The sequence below is a fragment of the Haliotis cracherodii genome, unplaced genomic scaffold, assembly GCF_022045235.1.
Source record: "Haliotis cracherodii isolate W230 unplaced genomic scaffold, xgHalCrac1.p SCAF_3, whole genome shotgun sequence".
In the NCBI taxonomy this organism is placed as follows: domain Eukaryota; kingdom Metazoa; phylum Mollusca; class Gastropoda; order Lepetellida; family Haliotidae; genus Haliotis; species Haliotis cracherodii.
This window is the reverse complement of record NW_027266286.1, coordinates 3,448,005-3,474,486: the sequence shown is the minus strand read 5'-3', so window position 1 is coordinate 3,474,486 and position 26,482 is coordinate 3,448,005. Positions and strand designations below refer to the sequence as shown.

General features: G+C 44.5%; 1 protein-coding gene across 1 annotated transcript in view; it reads right to left on the bottom strand.

The window, feature by feature from the left end:
• Positions 1–26,482, bottom strand: part of LOC139474715 (intermembrane lipid transfer protein VPS13D-like) — a 118,615-nt gene that overhangs the window by 62,277 nt on the left and 29,856 nt on the right. The window contains exons 12-36 of the mRNA XM_071257815.1: positions 24,710–24,917; positions 23,759–23,896; positions 23,132–23,298; positions 22,243–22,391; positions 21,897–22,012; positions 21,406–21,488; positions 20,242–20,446; positions 19,410–19,572; positions 18,472–18,603; positions 17,511–17,601; positions 16,581–16,711; positions 15,124–15,224; positions 13,954–14,119; positions 13,418–13,605; positions 9,834–10,028; positions 9,560–9,684; positions 9,060–9,210; positions 6,814–8,539; positions 6,273–6,417; positions 5,601–5,778; positions 4,833–5,082; positions 3,836–4,016; positions 2,505–3,224; positions 1,690–1,929; positions 947–1,175 (exon numbers count right to left, since the gene is read on the bottom strand). Of these exons, the coding sequence (XP_071113916.1) occupies positions 947–1,175; positions 1,690–1,929; positions 2,505–3,224; positions 3,836–4,016; positions 4,833–5,082; positions 5,601–5,778; positions 6,273–6,417; positions 6,814–8,539; positions 9,060–9,210; positions 9,560–9,684; positions 9,834–10,028; positions 13,418–13,605; positions 13,954–14,119; positions 15,124–15,224; positions 16,581–16,711; positions 17,511–17,601; positions 18,472–18,603; positions 19,410–19,572; positions 20,242–20,446; positions 21,406–21,488; positions 21,897–22,012; positions 22,243–22,391; positions 23,132–23,298; positions 23,759–23,896; positions 24,710–24,917 (6,178 nt within the window). The remainder of the gene's footprint in view (positions 1–946; positions 1,176–1,689; positions 1,930–2,504; positions 3,225–3,835; positions 4,017–4,832; positions 5,083–5,600; positions 5,779–6,272; positions 6,418–6,813; positions 8,540–9,059; positions 9,211–9,559; positions 9,685–9,833; positions 10,029–13,417; positions 13,606–13,953; positions 14,120–15,123; positions 15,225–16,580; positions 16,712–17,510; positions 17,602–18,471; positions 18,604–19,409; positions 19,573–20,241; positions 20,447–21,405; positions 21,489–21,896; positions 22,013–22,242; positions 22,392–23,131; positions 23,299–23,758; positions 23,897–24,709; positions 24,918–26,482) is intronic.

Here is a 26,482-nt window from a genome sequence, read left to right as displayed (position 1 = left end):
TGAGGGGCACTCTTCACACATTGGGGGGCACTGTTTGCACATTGAGGGGCACTGTTCACACATTGAGGGGCACTGTTCACACATTGAGGGGCACTGTTTGCACATTGAGGGGCATTGTTTGCACATTGAGTGGCACTGTTCACACATTGGGGGGCACTGTTTGCACATTGAGGGGCACTGTTTCGCACATTGAGGGGCACTGTTTGCACATTGAGGGGCATTGTTTGCACATTGAGTGGCACTGTTCACACATTGGGGGGCACTGTTTGCACATTGAGGGGCACTGTTTCGCACATTGAGGGGCACTGTTCACACATTGGGGGGCACTGTTCACACATTGGGGGGCACTGTTTTCACATTGAGGGGCACTGTTCGCACATTGAGGGGCACTGTTCACACATTGGGGGGCACTGTTCACACATTGAGGGGCACTGTTCATACATTGAGGGGCACTGTTCACACATTGTGGGGCACTGTTTGCACATTGAGGGGTACTATTCGTACATTGAGGGGCACTGTTCACACATTGAAGGGCACTCTTCGCACATCGAGGGGCACTGTTCACACATTGGGGGGCACTGTTCGTACATTGAGGGGCACTGTTTGCACATTGAGGGGTACTATTCGTACATTGAGGGGCACTGTTCGAGGGGCACTGTTCGTACATTTAGGGGCACTGTTTGCACATTCTCCAATGCAGGAATATGACGTACAATGCTCTACCCACCCTGAGGAAGGACAACTCCTGCTAATGGAGGAGGGTATTTTTTTACAAAAGAGGCACAAACTAAGTTTTAGACATTTCTTTAGAAAATACTGTCTGAAAATACTTTGTTACAGAACTAAATCAAATAATGCTTTTGTGTTCATCAAAATCTTCTCAATTTTGTTTATGATGATTTTAAATAATCCAATGCGAGGATTGCACTTCTGAAAAAGAACTTACTCTTGAACCTTGTATCTACAACAACAATCTCGTGTGAAACAAGGTCGATGTCCTTGGTGTTGTCAGAGAAGCTCTCGTAGGACAGCTGTGAGTGTATGAAGTCCATCTTGGCCAGGGACACCTCCGGACAGCTGGGTCCCTGGTGGTGGGTCATCAGCAGCTCCACGCTGACGTTGTGCAGGTCTACCATCATGCTGATACACTTGTACACATCACCGCTCAACACCGTCTGAAGGATGCACATATACATGCTGAGGAGACTGCTAACCTTCTAGTGCCCTGTAAGCAGCTATGGTTGTAGACACCTCATGTAGCAGAGGATGCCATTCTAGTGCACACTGATTCATTGCTCAGGGTAATAATAATCAGGTGTTTTATTATTGCATCATCATCATCATCATCATCATCATCATAACAATATAGAATCATCATCATCATCATCATCATAACAATATAGAATCTAATTTATTTTTCTTATACAATTGTGTAATATATCATCATCATCATCTGGAAGAAAATATATCTTATTTTGCTTTTTATATCATCTAGAAAAAATAATATTATTTTGCTTTAATATCTTAATATATTTAGAATCAAAGGTTGCAATAACAAACCCACAGAAGGAATCCTGGAATAATTGTATGATGTATCATTGCATGGATATGACAGACTTACTTTATAAAAATCGAGGCATTTCATGACTGTTTTTAGCAGTCGTAAGTGTGGCATCTATCAACTCCTACCTGTATTTTGGGGTCCTGCAGATGCGTCATCATGGGGGTGCGGAACTGTTCCACTTGCTCCCCCAGGTTGTGCCCCAGGATCCCCCGCACCAGCTTGTACTGGGCAAGGTCAAGGTGACAGTAAATTGAGGACAGCTTGCCGTTGACCTGCCAGTCCGGGGAACTATGGCTGATGTCACACTCCAGGTTCCTCTCCACATGCAGATCTAACTGACACTTCTCACGCAGAATATTCCCTGGCTGAAATTTCCAACAACAAAATATATTCAGAAACACATATCACAATGTAAGCATTGCCAACTTATTGTCTTTCTTACAAATGATCAAATACATTGGTATGATTAAAATGAGTGAAAACTGCCAAATATTTCGAGGATATTACCTACAACACATAGTCTCTGATACCTAAAATGAGTGATTGAGTTGGGACGCCCCTTTTAACAGTATTCCAGTTATATCGCGGCGTGTGAGCTTGATGTGGGAGGAAAGCCCGAAGTGATGCAGGTCTCAGACGTTTACCTCTTCGGTGAAACCAACGAGCATAGGTATGGTGCTGACAAACCTAGAAACACAATTGAGGCGAACCGGGATTTGAACCCACAATCAAAGGTTTCTGGCGTGCCCAAGGGACACAACTCTGCACAGCGAGCCGCAGCGCCTTAGACGACTGGGCCATCCGTGCCCCCTCTGATACCTAAAAACAAAATTTGAAACAAAACTGAACAAGCCTAACTTGAGTAACTAAAAGTGGATTCTATTCATACACTTCCAGGCAATCATTCCCATTCGGTGCCACTCAGATTATACGCACTCACCTCCATCTGAACCACATACGTTGAGAACTCCATATCCCTGAGCAGGTTGTTGCCTCTGTAATTCCTCTTGCTGACCCGCTTGGCTGTGAACAGGTCCATGTCCTTGAGACTAAGGGACCACACATCTAACATACACATATGAGCCTCGGGGGACTGGGGGGAGCTGGCACCGTTCTTCTTCTGGGCCAGGTTGAGCTGGGTGTCGCTGAACGGCCTCTTGATGCTGGCAGCTGCCTGTACTCCCGCAGCAATGGGATCAACACTCGACCCCTCCTTCTCCGGGGACTTGATGTCAGCTACATCGTGCACCATGTACACTCTCTCGTCCAGGGTGGCTGGCTCGTGTTCTCTCAGGTCGTAGTCCAGGCTGCCATAGATGCTTTGGGACATGGGGTCACTTGAAGACTGTGGAGCGAAGTACTCGCTGAACATGCTGTCCGTCATTGCACGATGAACTACGCCAGATTTTTCCTGGAAGCCTTTCCGGCGATCTTGAGCATCGGTGTCACTTTTAGATTTGGCAGGTTCCTGTTTACCCTTCTTGTCAAATCTGTTTGTGCCTTCGGCTCCGTCTACGAGAAACGTGTTGACAACTCGGAGTGTTCCGAGATCAGCAACAAGAATGTCGTCAGTTTTTGAGCTGTGCGGTATGAGCAGAATGGGAGACCCAGCTTCAATGTCAAGCTTGATTCGGGATCCTCGAGAAGCAGATTCACTTATCTGAGTACCGAGAGACAGAATAGATCAGTATGTTATTATCAGAATTTGGTAAATGGGAATAACTGAGTGAGTGAGTTGTGATGAAAGGGCTGTAACGTCTCATGCAAGACTATTACACTTTAATAGCAACAAGAATGTGTGTGTGTGTGTGTGTTTGTCTGTGTGTGTGTGTCTGTGTGTGTGTCTGTGTGTGTGTGTGTGTGTGTGTGTGTGTGTGTGTCTGTGTGTGTGTGTGTGTGTGTGTGTGTGTGTGTGTGTGTGTTTGTGTGAACTAAAAGTTATAGCTAACTGAGATACAATGTATACTGAGACTGAGCTGACCAGTCTTTGTCTTAGAAGCTAAATGCCAAGTGCCAGGCAGGGTAACGACAAGTACCATCTTTTGGTATGATGATTTTTGAGTGAGTGAGTGAGTGAGTCTGGATCACGCAAACCACTGGGTGACAGCATGAGCAATGTTCCAGGTCCTCAAGGCATGACGGCACAGAGTCAGCCATATTACATCAGGTATACATTAGGACCACCAAAACCTCATGTTAGTAGAAAGTGATAACACATCAACAGCTGTGGTCTGCAAATGTTTGATTGAGACAGATGTGTCTGTGAGCTACCTTTTGTCCAGCTGAAGCAGCTCTCATCCTGCCCAGAACGTCCTGCAGCTGTAGGAAGTGCTGGCAGAACGCCAGGACCTCCGACTGGAAGCGGTTGGTGTGGATGTACCGTAGCGACGACATCCGCAGCTTCAAGTAGATGTCATATTCCTTCTGCAGCTGGTCGTCAGGGAAACCATACCTACACAGTGTTCGAAACTGAGTCAAAGGTCCTTGTCGTAAACCTAAAGTTTAACATCTAGAGGTCGTTACCATAGCAGCAAACCTCAAGGACCCCAGGAGTCACCATGATTTTGAACACTGCTACTCATATACCATGTTTCATGACAACACATTTTAAATGAATATTTGTTATTACCATTACGTTAAATCTTATCAAACCCAAACATGTCAATTTAACTACTGGACCCCACCCATAAAGGGTGAAAAGCGCTACAAATATTGCGACTCAATCATTTAACATGGACTTGCTCCTGTCGTAATAATACAAATGCCTTGAAGATTGGACCCCTTTGGCCTGTGATAAGTAGAAACAGCAGAAGGCCCGTCAGTGATAGAAACTAACTGTTTCAGTGAGTGAGTGAGTATGGTTTTACACCACTTTAAGCAAATGGGCTTCACACATTGAACCCATGTCGGGAATCAAACCCGGGTCTTCGGCGTGACGAGTGAGCTCTTTAACCACTAGGCTACCCGACCGCCCCACTAACTGTGTCCTTACAATGATAACATATAGCAAAACCCGTAAAAATGGCAAAGTTCTACTATTCCTTATGATACCTTAACTAACGGGCACTTTGGTAAGAACTATAGGACTAGTGCCAATTTCTAACCCTGCCTGTATAAATCCAGTGGCTTGACTGTCCAGTTGACAGGCTATACACTATACACAGCTGTTGACGAGCAGTGTCGGTTGAGCACAAGTTATTCAAACACTAACATTTACCAGGCTACCAGGCTATAAGGATATGATAAAGATATGAAAGAAGCTACTTACTTGAAGAAATCAAACTCCAGTGCCTGTCTGCCCAGCGTGACGAACCTTTGCTGGTAGAGCTTCCCGTGGGGTGAGTGGTCAGAGAGGGTCAGGCTGCCCAGCTGACCCCGGCAGGACATGTTGAAGTCCCGCTTGCTGATGTGGGAGTGGAGACTGGTCATGGACACCTGGGCCAGTTCGTACTCCGGCTTGTTGAGGATGAGGGTGAAGCTCTCCACGGCAAAGTTGATTTCCTGGTTTACAACCTCCTCTGGATGAGGAAGATGGAAGGATTGGAGTGTGGGTGAGGTTGGCTTTATCATGTTTATGTCACTGAACAGTATTTCAGTTGTATCGTTTGATTGTTTGTTGTTTAATGCTGCACTTAGCAATATTGTAGCTATATGACAGTGATTGACATCATGAGCATCGATCCACGCAATTGGGATTGATGACATACATCAACCAACTCAGCGAGTCTGACCACCCGATCCTGTTAGTCACCTATTACGTCAAGCAGAGTCGCCTGTTACGGCAGGCATGGGTTGCTGAAAACCTATTCTACCCAGGATCACCAATTAGATTAGTATTTCAGGTAAATCACTGGGGTGAGCCCACAGAGATGGCAGTACCACTCCTTTTCCCATGAGCACAGGTACGGTGCTGACATCATTACAGTGAATTTGGGATTTGACCTTAAGATTAGCAGATCATGGCCAAACTAAGGGACATAACTCTGTACATAAATCTTTCAAGACCACTAGACCCTCAGATTCTGCTAGTGCTCACCTGTCTCAGGTGTGTTGAGGGTGCTGTCCCCGTCAGACGTGGGATCAAGGACGGAAGTGTCGGACTCGGTTTCGTGGACCTTGGCCCCCATCCCCAGGAAGTCAAGGAGGACCACCCATGTCTGCAGGTTGATCGTCATCTCCAGGCAGCTGAAGTTGACATCGATGAAGCGGTTTGTCTGGTTCATGAAATAATGGTCAAGTCATTGAAACAGATATAAGATAGGGATGGTCTGATCTGAAATACTTCATTCAGAGTATTGAGTGAGTTCCTACAATATTCCTGCAATGTAATGGCAGGGGGACATGGCTTAACACTGTATCCATGAGGAAATCAAACATGGGTGTTTGACTTGACAATGAATACTTCAGCCACTAACACCGCTTTTAACATTATTCCAGTTGTATCACGACGTGTCAGCTTAATGTGGGAGGAAAGCCCGATGTGATGCAGGTCTCAGACGTTTACCACTTTGGTGAAACCCACAAGCATGGGTATGGTGCTGACAAACCTAGAAACACACCCAGGGCAAAACAGGATTAGAACCCACGATCTTAGCTTTCTTGTGTGCCCAAAGGACCAACTATGCACATTCACTTAGCCACAGACAATTGAAACAGCCATATTATTAACAAAATAATATATTGAACAAATGTGTTAAATCATAACTACCTTGTTATATTTAGTTGTATAGTCTGGGGACTTCTTGTCAACAAGCACAACATCGATGTGGACAAGGTCCTCTATGGGGGGGTCCTCTGGGTCGAGGATGTCACGGAGGGTTGGGGATGGTGGCGGTGTCTGGGGGAACATCTCTCTGAAAAAGTGGGGGAGCATATCTTTTATAAACATATATAGTTCCATAGTGGTGCATCATATATCTACATCTTTTACAAGTTTCTTAAATGGTTTTAGGACAATTTAGACTTTTCCTATTTTTTAAGATTAATATTAAATAATACATTCTTCTGCTTCTACATCATAACCAAATTTGTTCTTTCTTTATAACATAATAGCAAATAATCTCTGTATGGCCTGTAATATGGTCTACCTTTAAACCCTGTGCATATATTTGGCTACTAGCTGCCATTACCATTTAGTGTCAGGAATCCTCACAAGGGCATCAAGTGTAAACATTATTGTCTGTTGCATATTACCATACAAATTACACCCATACCCATTGAAATAATGGAGACGAGTAAAGTAAACCCACCTGTCCTTCCCCCTTGTTCTCTGGTTCTGGACGAAACCAATGTAGAATGCTGTGGTTTGTTTCTTCGATGTGGGCTTCGGGGTCTTCTCGTGGAAGCTGGATGGCAAGGATGCTGGCATGAGAGGCACTGGAGCAATGATGGTACTGTCGGGACATGATGTCGACAGGAATGTTTTGGGTTTCGCATCATCAACATCAGCTTCTTTATGTGAACTACGAGAAACCATGATTTGTCTATGAGCCGATTTCTCGGATTCTAACAAATCATCCATTGAGAGAGATTTCAGTCTGAGCTGCATCTCGGTCACAACTTTATTATCTTTGGCATAATTCATTGAAAAGTCAGTCAGCTTGAGATCAACTAATCCTTGTTCCCCCTCCCCGAAATCCCCCCTCAGTTCAACCTCGAATAGAGGAACTTCAAAATGGAAATGCTTTGCGAGAAATCCCTCCTGTAAAGTTGACTCTTGCATAGCCAGGTTTGTTTGAGATTCAGAGTGTCCTTCAGCTGCTGCATCTGCTGCAGGTCCTCCCGAGGAGGTGGAATCATCAGATGCATCAGGAGCAAAGTCATCCTCACTGTACGTCAGGTTGTCTAGAGTCTGCAGTATCTGCTCATACACCTCCTTCGACAACACCAACTTCACTGCCGGCGTGATTTTGGCACACACATTTAACACATTGCTTATTTGGGCTGGTTGCACTGACTTTTGAGGAGTCCTGGGTGGGAAGTCATCATTTGAAACCTCAGGGTTGATTATTGGCACTTCAGTTGTTTCTTTGGCAATCACTAAATCAACAGCTGTGTCATACAAAATGGGCACACCGAGTTCATATGAAAGACTGTAGTAGGACTTCCCCATGAGTGTTGCGGATATGCTCTGTCCTACTTGAGTATTGTATTTCTCCAGATCCAGAGAATACAGGTTCATGTTTCTCAGGGATATGTGCACCTCTTCGCTATGGTCCATAGAGTCATGTATCGTTGATGCTGAGCTGGACTCGGTGAGACTAGAGTTGGACACGGTGATCTCACCGAGGTGAGCCAGAAGGACCTGGTAGCTTGTGGGTGTTCGTGGAAGGGCTATAATAGGAGTCTCCATGCGGGCTGTAAACTTCAAACAAGACCCTCTCTGACTAGACAGATCGGTGACAGACCCAAAAGTATTGTCTAACAACACAGTGTCTGTCAAATCCCCTAGAGATACGTCTCTGTTAAGGGTGCTGGTGCTGAGGTCATGCGCTTCACGTTCAACTCGACCGCCAACCAGACCCATGGCTACTTCTGTTGCAGCCTTGCCAATAGAGGAGGCAAAGTCAGACATGTAATCCTTGAATTCTGACATACAGTCCATCAGCTCATTGAGGAACTGAGGTGAATGTGTATAATAAACAGATGCCATGGTGAAGTCAGAGTAGACTTCATCCGATTCTGGGAGAGCTTGCCCAAAAGTACCATCTCGGGCTCCTTCAAGTAATGTTTTTTTCACATTGAAAGAAAAAGCCTTCTTTGAGCTACTCTTAGCATGAACAGTATCAGTGAACACGGCTTCATCACGAGCGGTCTGGTACATAGCGCATGGAATGGTTCGTGGAGAAATGAGTGCCTCTGACTGGTCAAGCTGGCTTTCCCCGACGCTGAACACCTGCTGATAGAGACTGCCCTCTGGTGTGACATCGGTCAAGTGGAGACCGCCAAGACTGCCCTCTATCTGCCAACTGTCATCTGAAACATGGTGGATAACAAACCACTTAGACAAACAAATTACGGGTTACCATCGTTACACATGGTTACACAGTCCAAATCTTAATCCCCGACTTTAAACTTTTTTCTAACTTCTTGTGACCTTAAGTTAAGGCCACACCATGATCCAAGACAGTAGAATAGGGAGTCAAATAGACAAAATCCTAAATCAATCTTTTTTCAAGCTCTTTAGCAGGTGCACAAGACACAGGTAAGAAACCGATGGAAATCTGCCATTGACTATCATAACGCCCCATTGCCCACACATAAAATGTTTAAACATGAATCCTCAGATGAAAGTTTATGTTATAAAGTAATATGACTCTTGATTCCATTCTCAAAATAATGATACACCTTAAACACTTACATTTCATGAGAAATGAAAGTACATTGAACAAAGTTTGTTTGAAGAATAGCTTCTTTCTTTCTGGCAAACATACATGTGACTATGTTTTATGTTATGTCTGTGAAATCAATAGACAACTGAAAACCTGGACTTTACCGAGGCATGCCTCTATCTTGGCTGTTGACATGGTTGCTGTGGCAACCTTCTTCCCAACCTTACGCCCTTCCTTCTCACTGAAGCGAGGCAGCAGGATGTTCAGCCTCTTAAAGTCAGCTGTCACCATCACCTTGTCCATCTTGGGCTGAAACTAAGTTTCAAAACCACATAAGAAACAGTTTGCATTATGAATAACTGTAATTTCAGCAGCATCCAGAGCCACATTCCAAAGTGACAGAGGCATATATCATCTCCGATTATTGGACAAACCCCCATTTTAGCTGATTGAGTAAAAGAGGCTGACTCAATAGCCTAAAACCAGACGAGTCTTATTACTTGGTGGCACTTGTTTATTGTTGCTATCAAAAGAAGGTCAGAGGTAATTAGTATATTGCCTCTGCTTCAGAATCCCCACAGAAGACATGCATGGAGTACTGGTGAACCTCTCTGCACTGGGATCTCAACATGATCCTTAATGATACAACAGAGAGTGAACGTACAATGATGGAGTCTTGGCGTCTGGACGGGCGCCTGTCCTGAGGAGGTCGGGAAGACTGCTTGTCGCTGGAGGAGGGGAATGCTCTCTTCAGGAAACTTAGAATCTCTACAATGGTCTCTTGGTTAGCTGGAACACATCAACATAGATGTACAATGTGTAATCAGTAACAAAACATATACTGGACATGACATTTTGCAGTGAAAGCAAGGTTACGTGTCATCAAACTAGATGTGTTTGCAAGTACAGCAGATCCTGTTACAGCAAGGGTAACTAACCTATGAAATCCAGACTGTTGAACTGGAGGTTGAGTATCTGCATGCCTCCATCAACTGTCTTGTCCCCCTCCGGTCCGGGGTCTATGATCTGCTCGTACTCCATGATGATGAGGGCCTCGGAGCTCTGCCCCAGACTGGTGAAGGAGGGACCGTTTACATCCTCTCCGGGATTCAGTGACTGGGGCGAGCTTGGTCCTTAAATAATGACATTCATTCATTCATTCATTGAGCGAACGAGCGCGAGTTTCAAAGCTAGCAAGGGTGTGTGTCGGTTGTACATGTGTGTGAGTAGGAGTGTGTGTGTACATGTGTGTGGGGGCTGGTGTATGTGTGTGTGTGGGCTGGAGTACATGTGTGTGAGTAGGAGTGTGTGTATATGTGTGTGTGGGCTGGTGTACATGTGTGTGTGGGCTGGTGTATGTGTGTGTGTGGGCTGGAGTACATGTGTGTGAGTAGGAGTGTGTGTATATGTGTGTGTGGGCTGGTGTACATGTATGTGTGGGCTGGTGTACGTGTGTGTGTGGGCTAGAGTACATGTGTGTGTGGGCTGGTGTATGTGTGTGTGTGGGCTGGTGTACGTGTGTGTGTGGGTTGTTGTACATGTGTGTGTGGGTTGTTGTACATGTGTGTGTGGGCTGGTGTACATGTGTGTGTGGGTTGTTGTACATGTGTGTGTGGGTTGTTGTACATGTGTGTGTGGGTTGTTGTACGTGTGTGTGTGGGCTGGTGTACATGTGTGTGTGGGTTGTTGTACATGTGTGTGTGGGTTGTTGTACGTGTGTGTGTGGGTTGTTGTACGTGTGTGTGTGGGCTGGTGTACATGTGTGTGTGGGTTGTTGTACATGTGTGTGTGGGTTGTTGTACATGTGTGTGTGGGTTGTTGTACATGTGTGTGTGGGTTGTTTTACCTGTGTGTGTGGGTTGTTGTACATGTGTGTGTGGGTTGTTGTACGTGTGTGTGTGGGTTGTTGTACATGTGTGTGTGGGCTGGTGTACATGTGTGTGTGGGTTGTTGTACATGTGTGTGTGGGTTGTTGTACGTGTGTGTGTGGGCTGTTGTACATGTGTGTGTGGGTTGTTGTACATGTGTGTGTGGGTTGTTGTACATGTGTGTGTGGGTTGTTGTACGTGTGTGTGTGGGTTGTTGTACATGTGTGTGTGGGCTGGTGTACATGTGTGTGTGGGCTGGTGTACATGTGTGTGTGGGTTGTTGTACGTGTGTGTGTGGGCTGTTTTACCTGTGTGTGTGGGTTGTTGTACATGTGTGTGTGGGTTGTTGTACATGTGTGTGTGGGTTGTTGTACGTGTGTGTGTGGGTTGTTGTACATGTGTGTGTGGGCTGGTGTACATGTGTGTGTGGGTTGTTGTACGTGTGTGTGTGGGCTGTTTTACCTGTGTGTGTGGGTTGTTGTACATGTGTGTGTGGGTTGTTGTACATGTGTGTGTGGGCTGTTTTACCTGTGTGTGTGGGTTGTTGTACATGTGTGTGTGGGTTGTTGTACATGTGTGTGTGGGCTGGTGTACGTGTGTGTGTGGGTTGTTGTACATGTGTGTGTGGGCTGGTGTACATGTGTGTGTGGGTTGTTGTACATGTGTGTGTGGGTTGTTGTACATGTGTGTGTGGGCTGGTGTACATGTGTGTGTGGGTTGTTGTACATGTGTGTGTGGGTTGTTGTACATGTGTGTGTGGGTTGTTGTACATGTGTGTGTGGGTTGTTTTACCTGTGTGTGTGGGCTGGTGTACATGTGTGTGTGGGTTGTTGTACGTGTGTGTGTGGGCTGTTTTACCTGTGTGTGTGGGTTGTTGTACATGTGTGTGTGGGTTGTTGTACATGTGTGTGTGGGCTGTTTTACCTGTGTGTGTGGGTTGTTGTACATGTGTGTGTGGGTTGTTGTACATGTGTGTGTGGGCTGGTGTACGTGTGTGTGTGGGTTGTTGTACATGTGTGTGTGGGCTGGTGTACATGTGTGTGTGGGTTGTTGTACATGTGTGTGTGGGTTGTTGTACATGTGTGTGTGGGCTGTTGTACATGTGTGTGTGGGTTGTTGTACATGTGTGTGTGGGTTGTTGTACATGTGTGTGTGGGTTGTTGTACGTGTGTGTGTGGGTTGTTGTACGTGTGTGTGTGGGTTGTTGTACATGTGTGTGTGGGTTGTTGTACATGTGTGTGTGGGTTGTTGTACATGTGTGTGTGGGTTGTTGTACGTGTGTGTGTGGGTTGTTGTACATGTGTGTGTGGGTTGTTGTACATGTGTGTGTGGGTTGTTGTACGTGTGTGTGTGGGTTGTTGTACCTGTGTGTGTGGGTTGTTGTACATGTGTGTGTGGGTTGTTGTACGTGTGTGTGTGGGTTGTTGTACGTGTGTGTGTGGGTTGTTGTACATGTGTGTGTGGGTTGTTGTACGTGTGTGTGTGGGTTGTTGTACGTGTGTGTGTGGGTTGTTGTACATGTGTGTGTGGGTTGTTGTACATGTGTGTGTGGGTTGTTGTACATGTGTGTGTGGGTTGTTGTACATGTGTGTGTGGGTTGTTGTACATGTGTGTGTGGGCTGGTGTACATGTGTGTGTGGGTTGTTGTACATGTGTGTGTGGGTTGTTGTACATGTGTGTGTGGGTTGTTGTACATGTGTGTGTGGGTTGTTGTACATGTGTGTGTGGGCTGGTGTACATGTGTGTGTGGGTTGTTGTACATGTGTGTGTGGGCTGTTGTACGTGTGTGTGTGGGTTGTTTTACCTGTGTGTGGGGGCTGGTGTACATGTGTGTGTGGGCTGGTGTATGTGTGTGTGTGGGTTGTTGTACATGTGTGTGGGGGCTGGTGTATGTGTGCGTGTGGGCTGGTGTACGTGTGTGTGTGGGCTGGTGTATGTGTGGGGTTGGAGTGTGGATGTACGAGTGCGTGGGTAGGTGATGTGTGGGTAGGTAGACGTGATGTGGGTGAGTGTGTGTGTGGGGGGGTTGGTTTGTGGCTGTACATGTGTGGGTGTGTTGGTATGTGTTTGTGTGGGTCGGTGTACATGTGTGGGAGTGTGGGTGTGGGTGTGTGTGTGGGTTTGTGGATGTGCGGGTGAGTGTGTGGGTGTGTGTGGGTTTGTGGATGTGCGGGTGAGTGTGTGGGTGTGTGGGGGTTTGTGGATGTAGATGTGTGGGTGTGTTGGATATGTGGTTGTGTTGATGTGCGGGTGAGTGTGTGGGTGTGTGTGGGTTTGTGGATGTAGATGTGTGTGTGTTTGGATGTGTGGTTGAGTTGATGTGCGGGTGTGTGTGTCGGTGTGTGGGGTTTTTGGGGGAGTACATGTATGGGTGTGTGGTGGTTGGTTCGATCAAAACAAATGTAAACTCAACCGATTAACAATCTATTTCACTAAATAATACATGTTGATACTATTGCTAGCGTAATGTGGCATCAGTGTTAACTATTGGTATTTTAACATGTCATTGATATATTAGCATTATGCACTGGTCAATTGTGCTGCAGTGATAGTTTGATCAATCATTACACCCCTACTCTTTACACTATGGACAACGTGTATAACAAAGTATACTTCCATCCCAACACAACAAGGCTCTGCAAGAGTGTACTGACCTGTAAACACCTGGAATGCGGAAGATATGGCTTCCTGGATGGACTGGAAACTACCGCTTTGGAAGGAGCCCGATGCCATGGGGGAACTAGCACCCTCCATCCCTGGTGAGCCGGGGGAGATGGGGGATGCGGGGGACAGGGGAGACCCAGCGTCAGATCCACGGATACTCCCACTCCGAGTGTCTAGTCTGGAGAAGGAGTGAATCGTGTTTAAGTTCAAGCCAAAAATAGAATAGTTACATTAAAAAAAGACTGAAAATTAATCTGACAAATCAAAGGCTGATACCAAACATTTGTTACATGCTGGTGTAGTGGTCAAAGTCATTTAATAACAATTATTCCACCATCAGCAATATTCCAGCAACATCTTGGAGTCTGGACCAGACAAACCAGTGATGGACAGCATGAGCAACAATCCATGCGGCCCAGGTCATATAGTTGTAATAACCCTATCCTGATTAGTCAGCACTTACAACAAACACAGGGGAACTATTCTGTCCTGGAATCCCCACAAGAGTTATGGTATTTTTACTTACACAAGATGTTTGTGTGATGCAATGAGCAGCTCGAAGTCTGGTCCGTAGCTCTGCAGAGCATCCACCACAAGGAGACTGTGGACCGTGAGCTTGAGGGAGGTGTTTTGGGACTTCTTGGACACATCAGCCTGCACATCGGTCACACGGAACTCGGCTAGAGCTTGACCTGAAGAAGGGTGAAGCCAGACTAGACACGGTCCATGGTAGGGCTTCAATACATACACTGGGACAAATCCTTGACAAATCCTCTTACAATTGGACAGACACATCAACTCAACAACATAACTTTTGACTAATTTGCGTTTATGTTTGAAAACAATAATGTTTACATTATTCAGCTGAGATGTTTATCAAGACCAATGACAGTATGTGACCAATCACTAGTCCAAAAATTGAGGCTAGTAATATCTTCTTTGGGCTAGTATGTGAGTTGGGTTTACGCCACTTGTAGCATGTTCCTGCAATATCCCGGCTGGCGCCACTGGAAATGGATATCACACATTGTACCTGGGTTCATGTTGTGATGAGCCAACACTTTTCCCAGCAGGTAACCCACCACTTCTCTGGCTTGTAAGCTTAGCTCATGACAGCCCCATGTTAAGGTGAGGTGAGGTGAGGTGAGGTGAGGTGAGGTGGGGCTTAACGTTGCGTCCAAGATTATTGCACTTATATAGCAACATGCATGCATGTGTGTGTGTGGCTGCTTGTACTAGTCCGGACTGATGCCGATTTATAGTGCTAGCTCTATGAGATACCATGCCGCAGTTTAACATGAATATCCCACTCAGACCCAGTATAATGACTCTGAGCTGACCAGTCCTTGTTTTAACCCCTTAATGCCGAGCGCCAGACAAGGTCACAACAAGTACCATCTTTTAACATCTTTTGGTATGACACGGCCGGGGATCGAACCCTGGACCTTCAACTCTCCGGGCAGAAGCTCTACCACAAGACCATGGAGGCCGTCCCCGATGTTAAGAGTACCATCTACTTGAAATGATGCTGAGGGTCAAGACCAGGCAATAGTTTTTGCAAAAGTGTTTGGTTGAGGGTGAAATGATGAGCAAAAGATAAATAGGCAAATTGCTTATGTTGACAAAAGTAAAGTGTGTCTAAACCAAGACAGTGTTGTCCTTGTTTGATGCCAGCCAGACAGCTGTATCTCCGTACCCTGGCTCTGGATCTCCACGGAGAGGTTGTGGATGAGGAACTGCAGCACCACCAGCTTGTTGTCTATCTCCTCCTTGCCTTTCTTCATCACAGTCTCACTGCTGTAACAGTCAAAGACCTCAGTTAGGGTAGACCCTATTTCTAGCATTATATTTATTCAACACATACAGTCTCACTGGTATAACAGTCAAAGACCTTAAGAATTACTTAGGTCAAACATAAGAGTTGGTCTTTCAAGAACATAAAACATTCTGGGCAATTAGAACCAGGGGTCCGGAAACCGTCATATGCGCCGGACATGTCCGATTGGGAATCTCAAATGTCCGGTCTAAAATATTGCTTACCGGACATTTAAATTTTTCTGTCCGGACATTTTAAAAAGTATTGTCCGGACATTCTTAAATTTGATCGGACATGATCAACAGTTAGGACTGAGCAATTTCTGTCTGCAGTTGTAACACAATGAAGATTATCTACACTGACAAGCTTTGTTTGTTTTGATTGCTGTAAATACATCGTACCTAGAATGATAGTCAAATCGGTCAATCACTGTAATAGGCAATAAACTGAGTTGACACTGATTAATCGAGGATTTATTACTGAGAACATCTTGTTAATTTGAGTAAAATGTGTTTACAACTGTACACAAATACCTTGCATCAACGATGTACCTCATTATCCTCACAATGCTACGATACGTAACCTCAGTCAAGAAGCGAAAGCGTGACGACAGCTAGTCGACCGATGCAGATCAGTCGAGCGGATCTGCCAAACCCTCAAAGTCTGAATGATCATTTTGTAAGTCGTGGCTAACGACTTTCACTACGTTGACATACAACGAGGATTTGCAGATTTTATTGTTTTCAGTAGCTAGTCGTATATTGAACCTTGATTGACCGCCATTTTTCTTTCTGTGACGATCGATATCAAATTTGTTTATGGTCAATAATTAAGTATAGATGAAAAAGTATTCAAATAACTATTGCTATCAACGATAGTTTAGGATTTATGATTATATTATCTGTCTTGTTTTTAAATAATCTTTAGCTTAAAAAACAAACTTTTCCCGTGAGGTCACGTGATAACCAAATATGGGATAATAGTCTCGATCCAAATGTTACAACGCGTACACTTGAGCAGACTCATGAATATTAATTAGACCGTTCACTACGTTGACAGATCGTTATTATAACCGAAACAAACGTATGTTTTCCATATATATCTAAAATGATATTATTTGTTATTAATTGTCCGGTGAATTAAACAATTTAAATTGAAACAATTCATAATTCATCATATTATGAATACGTAACAACTTGTAATTTGTGTGTAAAAAGTCGTACGCTGTTTGAAGGGGGCGTGGCATAAATGTAAATGTCCGACTGGGATTTTAAATCTTCCGGACCCCTGATTAGAACTTTTGACTATGTTGGAGTGAAGTAAAGTAAAGTTCTTACACCGATGCCAGTGACTGCTGTGCCAGGTCCGACTCAACACTGGACATTGACATGTTGTCAGCGACTGTCTGGAGGGAGGAACCGGAGCTACCCCTCGACACAATGTCCACGGAGGTGTTGACGGCATGGATCTGGAAATACAAGGTGGACGTCATCACAGGCATAATACCATCGTGCAGTGGTAGAAACTAAGAGTGTTAGTCCATTAGTCCTTATGATGATAACACTGTAATGAAAAACCCGTAAAAGTACCAAATTTCTACTTGTCCTAATGATACCTAACTATTGGGCAGTTTGGCAAGGAATACAGGACTCTGTGCAGTATCTACAGGCGGTATCCATGGGGGTGTATCCAGTATCCAGAGTATAACATCTGCATTTTATTTTGTTTAATACCATTCACACAATAGCTTTGTTAAGGAAACAACGTCACCATCTCCATTTCTTTCCCTAATGAGCTTGGAATTAACCTGTACAATGAGTGAGTGAGTGAGTGTGTATGGTTTTACGCCCCTTTTAGTAATATTCCAGCAATATCACGGCGGGGGACACCAGAAATGGGCTTCACACATGGTACCCATGTCGGGAATCGAACCCGGGTCTTCGGCGTGACGAGCAAACGCTTTAACCACTAGGCTACCTGACCGCCCCCTTAACTGTACAAAATTCAAAACTATATTTCATATAGCTGGAATATTGCTGAGTGTGGTGTTAAACAACAAAGGAACAAACAAATTATTCTGATCTGCTCATATGACAAGCACACATACTCGAATCTGACCCAGAATAGCCAGGGGGTCATAAACTGCATGCATCGACTTGCATAACATTGAACATGATTAATCAATGGATCAAACATCTAAAATCTCTGAAACATTTATTTTCACATCTGTTTAACATAGCTAAGATGGCTTGTTTCATTAATCTGACCTTTCTTTCATTGAGATGGAAGGTGAGAGATGGAAGAGTGCCGGACAGCTTCATCTTGGCCCACTGTGGGTCTGCCGTCACGATCAGACGTCTGGGCGCAACACACAGTTCAGAAACATTTCCACATAAAAATCATGAATATCTGGTAATTTAAACCTTGAAAACAATCTTGTACGCTCTTGTTCTTTCTACTTGATTTACAGATACTGTTTCAAATGCCATCATGGCCATAAGTTTGGTTAAAAGCAAAAACATTGTGTGTTGTTTCTCTTTTCTCCCTGGATCAGATGAAATGTAGACAGAATTAAAATTCATAAAAGTGATTAATCAGGTTAGAGGTGAAGATCCCTTAACCTATTGACCTGCTTGAATGGAGTTTATATAATAGGTGAGGCGAAATGGGGTTTAACGTCGCGTCCAGGATCATTACACTTATATAGCGATGAACAAACGTGTGTGTGTCTGTGTGTGTGGCTGCTTGTACTAGTCCAGACTGATGCCGATTTATAGTGCTAGCCCACTGAGATACCATGCCGCAGTTTAACATGAATATCCCACTCAGACACAGTATACTGACTCCGAGCCGACCAGTCCTTGTTTTAGCCCCTTAATGCCGTGTGCCACACAGGGTAACAACAAGTACCCTCTTTTAACGTATTTTGGTATGACATGGCCAGGCATCGAACCCCGGACCTTCCACTCTCCGGGCGGACGCTCTACCACAAGAACACGGAGGTGGTAGTTTATATAATATGGTAATAGTTTAAGGGGACTGATTGTTAAAATATCATGTAATAATTCACATTGGTCTGTGGACCTGTTAACTATGGGATCAAAAGAAACCCCATTTAAACACTGTGATTAACATAACTGCAATAGGTTTCAATAAAAGAGCACACATCTATGGATCCATTTGTATATTAGGACATGTTTAACTAAGAAAGAAACACAGGAGACTGACCTTTCCAGCTGTAGGGAGATGCTGAACTTGTCGAGGATGTGCATGCGACTGTTGCCCCGTAAGTAGGCGTGGCGCCAGTTGTCTTGAGGTCGGCCCAGCAGCACTTGCATGTCTGTCAGGTCCAGCTTGTATCTGGGAAAATAATGACTTCCAACAACTGCTTCTACTCCTGTCTCAATACAACCATGTGTCTCTCAAGACTCAATAATAAAACAGCTTCTATAGAAACATATACATTTTATACTATTCTTTTTATGAAAATGCTATTTCTCAGCTGTACACAATGATATTCCCATACTGTGCCTTGAAGCACTTACCCCTACAAGTATCTAGGGAACACCTGGTGTAGTGAGTACCATTGTTAAGCCTGCTCAGTAATTCTAAAACAACATCATTCAGGGAACACGAAATGAGTTTTGAACTTAATCCAGTGATAGAACTCTGGTGTTCTCCATGATAAACAAGCATGATATACTAATAGCCCCTGCCTATATGACATGGCCAGTTGTGTGCAAGTCAAGAAAAATGGTACGGATTTCAAGATCTGCTCCGTAAACGAGCCCTACCATTTGAGCCTAAGTCAAAGTCGTTGCTATAGAAACTAGAAAAAATAACTTGTTAAAATGTCCCAAACTATCAAAAGGGACTAGACCTATCTATGTGCCCAATTTGGTTAAGATGTCTTTCATTGTGCTTGAGTTCTGCTCCAGAAACGACAGGCAATTGACGGACAGAAGGATGGACAGAAAGACGACAGATGGACGGACAGCACCCATTCCTATACCCATCTTCAACTTCGAGGCGGGGAATAATAAACACTCACAATGAGGCTAAGCAACCAATCCACCTCAGTGGCAGACATTCATTAAACTACAGACTAAAGAGCCAAGATAGTCCTGGAAGGAACTGTCAAGGCTGAAGCAGGCGGCACCACTGACCTCTCATACAGATGGTCCATGACGGCAGTGGAGGACACCCCCGTGACGGAGGTTGCCGAGGTCTCTCGGGTCAGCTGGCTAGTCGAGGACACTGACCTCAGAGGGGGGTCGTCGTCGAGAGCGGACTCGTTGGGCGGGGTGGTCAGTGGCGTGTGGAAGTCATCTGAAAGACAGTAACAGGGTTACCATGGTTACCATGGTTTCAGTGTCCAGTAGACTCTTGAATAATGATTTCAACTTCATACTTTATCTCTACTTATTTCCCTATACCAAATACACAACAGAAACAAAACAGTATGTAGTGTTTGAAACAAAGGTCGAAGTCAATGGGTCCTGGTCATCACCCTTATGCTGGATGTTGGAGACTGGGGGGGGTTGGGGGGGAAATACTGTAAGGTCAGGTTAAGTGAAAAGGGGTTTAATGTCATGTCCAAAATTATTGCACTTATATAGTGACATGCATGCATGTGTATGTGTGTTGCTGCTTGCTCCAGTCCAGCCTAATGCCGATTTAATAGTGCTAGCCCACTGAGATGCCATGCGTCCGTTTAACATGAATAACCCACTCAGACACAGTATACTGGCCCAGAGCCGACCAGTCCTTGTTTTAGCCCCTTAATGCAGAGTGCCGGACAGGATAATAAGTATCATCTTTTAACACCTTTTGGTATGACGTGGCCAGGGATCAAACCCCAGACCTTCCACTCTCTGGGCGGACACTCTAGCACAAGACCACAGAGATGGTCAAATACTATAGGAGAACCCTCCAGATCCCCAGGACCCCCGTGATTGTGAACTCTACTGATGCAGTGCCAGACAGCTGAGTGTGTACCATCATTCTCCTCATGTCCGTCTGTATGCAGCGTGGTCTTGGAGTCGGTGCGCGAGCTGCTGCTGCTGCTGCTGGTGCAGGTCTGGAGATTCAGCCGACCCAGGTCTATCACCACCATGGGGCTGGTGGGGTCCGTGTAGCGCTCCGGGATGATCAACTTCGGGGCAGAGATATCCAGTTTAATGTCCCAGCGTGTCTTTACACCCTGGCAAAACAGATTTGAAAATAAATCACATAATGTGTTCCGCATAATAAAGAAGTTGACATCCATAAATTCTCTTACTTATGTGTATCACTTCTAAATGCCTTTCAAAGGCTAGATTTTAAATTGATTTAAAGCACATGCCCAAAAAATCATTATGCTTCGAAGCACTTCATTGCAAGAATAGTATGTAGTTGCCTGAAGCAATCTGTTCAATGCTTAAGGCATCCTACAGGCCAGTGGCCTTTACATGATTCAGTCAAGTACAAGAAATATCTAATCAGTGTTCCTGGTCTGTCATGCGAGTAGATACGGAGCTCCAGATAAGCTTTTGGTGTTGTGGGTATTTTACCCATGCATTTTAAAATGATTGGGTATCAGTAATTCTATCTGGGTATTCAAATTTCTGTTACCCACTAGTTTTTACACATGTGGGTATTTAAGTTAAATATTTATAAACACTATTCATCTAGTCCCTGCAAACTGGTGTCGTGTGGGTTCGAGAGCTTTATAAAATGCAACGATACTTCCACAAGAAAGTGTGATGGCAAATGATCATGATGTAACTGTCATCATGGAGTTTGGCAAGCTTGACGGAAGGCCCGTTTATAATTTCAAAATAAGTTGCTGATTTGTTAATCGAATACGCAGGGTTACTTAACACTATTTTGATGATACGCACAAGTTTTATTTTTGTAGCGTATCTGTAATTTTTGGTTGCATATTTGATATGCTTGGATTTTATTTTGCTGCGTATTTCTGCATTTTTTATGCGTATTTCCCGCAGATACGCAGCTTATCTGGAGCTCGGTAGATACCTTTGATGAAGACTGTTTAAGTAAGCAGCAGATACGGGTCAATGCCACCTTTAGGTAAATCTGCTGTGATGCTTGTTTGACATATACAGAAGATTATTAATATGTGCTGCATTGGTTGCTCTGGCAACAGGGTTTGCAACTGACCTCTGCCTCAAGAAGTTGATCTAATGTTTCCATGAGCTGCTCTGGGGATTTCTTCTTCAGGGCTTCAAATTTCCACGCTGAGGCTAGAGGCAGACAATGAACAGATGAAGTGTTTCCAGACTAGATGACAATACTGTGATATATGAGCTATATAGTTCTCCTACTTCTACTGATACATACTGTGTTTGTCTGTTTGTTTCTTAAAGCAACAATTTTTCCATCTATATGACTGTAAATAATCCAGTCTGGACTAGACAATCCAGTGATTGACATCATGAGCACCAATATATGCAATTGGGATAGGATGACATGCATCAACCCAGATCTTCATCACTTATCTGCTGACCAGGCACAGTACACAGCTCAGAAAACCATATGCAGAATTTGGCAGCAGCTGTTTGACCCAGTCAGCGTTAATTTTAGCTGCCAAAAAAGAAGTGGCAGTGTTAGCATTGTCTTTTTCTGAATAATATAACAAGAGAAAGTCTCACCTCTGGATCTCCGTGCCTTCTGTGCTCGACTGACTGGGGAGGAAAAGAATCCCTTCACTTGTTTGATGAATGCTGGAGAGTACACGATGTCCAGAGGCCGTGTCTTGATGCTGGTTCTAGCAATGAAGCAAAACCATCAGACACTCTTCCCGTGTTTCATACAAGGGTTAGTCACCTTCAGGAGGACCAGTCTCCAATAACCATGATACTTGATTCATGACTTTCACAAGACCAGAAACATACTTCAAGTTTTTGATGTAAGAATCCCTGTTAGAAAGTTTAATACCAGTGAGTTAAGGACACTCATGTACGCAATGGTATTTCACTAATCAGACCATTATCTTACTTGTATCTAAAGAAGCTAGAGGGAGGGTGCTTTTCGTATGAAAGCTCGAAGAACTTCCACTCCTGTGTGTCTTGCAGCGCTGGCCTGGGTGACAGTCTCTCTGCTGTTCTGGGACGAGGTAGGGGACTCGGGGAGTGGCCGATGGATTCCTGAAACACCAGGGACAAATCAAACTTACGTACCACAAGTTCCAAATGACATTTGCAAGCATCAAATACTCAATAACACCCGCAAATCTGAACATAATGTTGATCCACTTTCCATGTGTGGCAGGGACTAAGAGCTGTATGATGATTGTGAGTGAGTGGGCGGGTGAGTGGGCGCGTGGGCGGGTGAGTGGGCGAGTGGGCGAGTGGGCGGGTGAGTGAGTGAGTGAGTGAGTGAGTGAGGGTGGGTGGGTGGTTTTAGGGTGAGTGAGTGAGTGAGTGAGTGAGTGAGTGAGTGAGGGTGGGTGGGTGGGTGGTTTTAGGGGGAGTGAGTGAGTGAGTGAGTGAGTGAGTGAGAGTGAGTGAGTGAGTGAGTGAGTGGCTTTAGGGTGAGTGAGTGAGTGAGTGAGTGAGTGAGTGAGTGAGTGAGTGAGTGAGTGAGTGAGTGAGTGAGTGAGAGCTCTCTAGACAGGGGGACACGACACATTGTACCCATGTGGGGGAATCAACCCAAGTCTTCGGTGTGAACACTTCAACCATGAGACTGCCCTACTGGACCACCCCTCCTGTAACCTAATGAAAGTGCATTTGCAACTACGCAACACTGTAGACATGTAATAATTTTAAGAGAAAGAAAGTAGGGTTAAAATGTTTGGTTGCCAACTGCAAGCTGTGTGGTTCCGGGTGCTTTTGCAGATGTTTGGCATGACGATGACAACTATGATGATGATGATGAGGAATACCTGTGATTGTGGAGAGATGATGTAAGGGAACACAGAGTTGTGTGTGGTCTTGTCTTGGAGATGTAGACTGCCCACGGCTAACTTGAACTTCATAGCGCTGGTACGGGGGCGAGACTCAAATTCCATATTGATAGTGGAACACTGAAGCTCAGCTAGAGGACTTGCAGCTTAAAGAAGAAACACAAGACCAGTTACCACAAATAGAGGACTTTCGGTGTAATAATTATGAGGAAGTTTTAGCTATCATAAATTCATATGATACGCAGTTACTTCTGCATTAGATTATGTACTCGCCAACAAAATATATGCGAATACCATATGTGAAGACTTACTCTTATACTGGTATGTTGTGTGAACCGACGCTCATGAATGCATCACATGTGACATCAAAGATCCATGACTCGAGATGCACCATTTGTCTCGAGCAGGATTAACATGTAAAGTTTGGAAATCGCAGATACTGTGGCTGATTGTTAATTTTGTCATGAAGTGGTACATATTGGAAACATCTCGGCTTAACATACGTACTTTTCTATATGTTTCTCTATTTCGCTATTCTCTTGGCGGTGAGTACATTAGACAAATAATTAAATGTTAAACGTAAATGACAACAGGATTGACATTCACCTTTGTGTGGTCCTCTGCTCTCCACCAGTTCAAAGGACCCTTTGGACAGGGAGAAGGTCATGCTGGCAAACACGGTGTCTTTACGCAGCAGCGAGGTGTTCTCAGTGGAATCAAGGATAACATCCAGTATTTCTTGCTCTGGAATACAGGAATTGAAGTCACAATCACCTCCACACTTCTGGCATCGTAAACAGATTTCAACAGCTATCATGAACAAGGGAGATGGTTCTATGGACAAACAACGTATTTGTCACATTGAATGCCATATTTCTTACTTGTTCATCATACAAACTTCTAAATGCTCCTTAAAGAAGTTAATAGTTATCATAGCTTAAGTAGCTGGATATGTTTCAGTTAAAGATGCCTATCTTCAAGGGGAGGTCGGGTAGCCCAGTGGTTAAAGCGTTTGTCCGTCACGCCGAAGACCCGGGTTCGATTCCCGACATGGATACAATGTGTGAAGCCCATTTCTGATCCCCCGCCGTGATATTGCTGGAATATTGCTAAAGGCGGCGTAAAACCATACTCACTCACTATAAACTCCAAATCTTCTGAGAAATGAAATGGCATGGCAGAATAGGTCCCAAATACACCATGCTTCCTCTTTCAGCTTATGTACCTAAGCATCTGTACATCGTCTTGATTGCAGTTTTTGCATTCAGTCAGTCAAATATGTACTAACTACTTACAAAAAAAAACGTGTTGCCAAATGTTTCGAGCAACTATTTTTCTAATTCCAATGAAGTTACCTACCAATATAGTGTACATACAAGTAGGTAAATCTGCAAGACGAGACAAGCTCAACTACCACTGCCCACATCTCAACAGTTACAAAATGTCTTGAAGAAAAAAGAAGAAGAGTATGATCATATTTTTCCAACATACTGACCAGGATTTATTCATAAGAATCTGTAAACTAAGACAATGAGTAAACAGGAGAGTTATAATCACCCAGCTCTGCCTGCCCAACTGCCTCTGCGGGCACGTCAACGTCAGACTCCCCCTGTGTGTCATCAGAGCTACCAGCCACCTCTCTCTGTGGATCTGCCGCTTGGTACCACCCTGACCAACCCGGGAACCAGCGTTGGAACAGTCCCTGCTGATGCCCTCCTGTAGGACTCGGAGTGGACTGGTCCACTGAGGAGGGGCTTTTCCTTGGCTGAAGGGAATGAAACAATAAACATCCTTATAACCTTGACATGCGGATACAGAATCCAGATAGTGTGTATTAGTGTTTGTTATAAGCACAGATCTATTTGTCTGTTTAATGTGATCTTTATAACTTGAACATCACTATGTCATCATTCAGGATTCAGTGTGTGTGTGTGCGTGCGTGCGTGCGTGTGCGTGTGTGCGTGGATGTGTTGTGTAATGCGCTCTCAGCAATATTCCAGCTATATAGAGGTGGCCTGTGCATAAGCCTTGACTAAACAATGCCGTAATTGATATTGCGAGCAACGATCCACGCCGTTGAGATACGATGAAATGAAGTCAACCAATCCACCAAGTCTGACAACCTGATCCATGATGTGGCTTCTTATAACCACATAGGTTGCTGTGAATCTCCTGGGGGGCAGTGTTTGAAATAGCTGTCTGCCTGCTAGCCAAATGCCAATGACTCTAAATTTGGGTTAGTAACATTCCCGAAAAGCTGGCGCGATGGATAGTTAAAAATTAGGTATCAATAGATATTTATGTCTGCGAATAATCAAGTCAGTTAAGCCATCATTTAATATCAAAGTCTGTTGTCATTTTGTATTTAATAGTTCATCGAAAACTGACACAGAAGTAAACTGGGTTCTTGCAGTATAGTGATTATGACTGATATACAGGTTTGTTTGTTGTTTAATGCCACACTCAGCAATATTCCAGCTATATGAAGGCGGTCTGTAAATAACCAAGTCTGGACCAGACAATCCAGTGATTGACCTCATGAGCATCGATCCACGCAATTGGGATACGATGACATGCATCAACCAAGTCAGTGAGCCTGACCATCCGATCCAGTTAGTCGCCTGTTTCGATGAGCATAGTCGCCTTTCACAGCAAGCATGTGTTGTTGAAGACCTATTCTAACACGGATCTTCACGGGTCGATATTCATGTACACGCATTGTTTAACTTTATAGTCTAAAAACAGATTACATAATATGTAGGATGTAGTCATAAAGTAGGGCTAGTTAACAAACCCTCCTGGCCAATGAAGTTCTACACTGCATGGTGGTAAGAGGTGAGGTGAAATTGGGTTTAACGTCGCGTCCAAGATTATTGCACTTATATAGCGCAGTGTGCATGCACATATGTTTGTGTGTGTGGCTGCTTGTACTAGTCCGGACTGATGCTGATTTATAGTGCTAGCCCACTGAGATACCATGCCACAGTTTCACATGAATACCCCACTCAGACACAGTATACCGACTCTGAGCCGACCAGTCCTTGTTTTAGCCCCTTAATGCCGAGCGCCAGACAGTGTAACAACAAGTACCATCTTTTAATGTCTTTTGGTATGACACGCCGGGGATCGAACCCCGGACCTTCAACTCTCCGGGCAGAAGCTCTACCACAAGACCATGGAGGCCGTCCCCGATGTTAAGAGTACCAACTACTTGAAATGATTCTGAGGGTCAAGACCAGGCAATAGTTTTTGCAAAAGTGTTTGGTTGAGGGTGAAATGATGAGCAAAAGATAAATAGGCAAACTGCTTATGACACGGCTGGGGATCGAA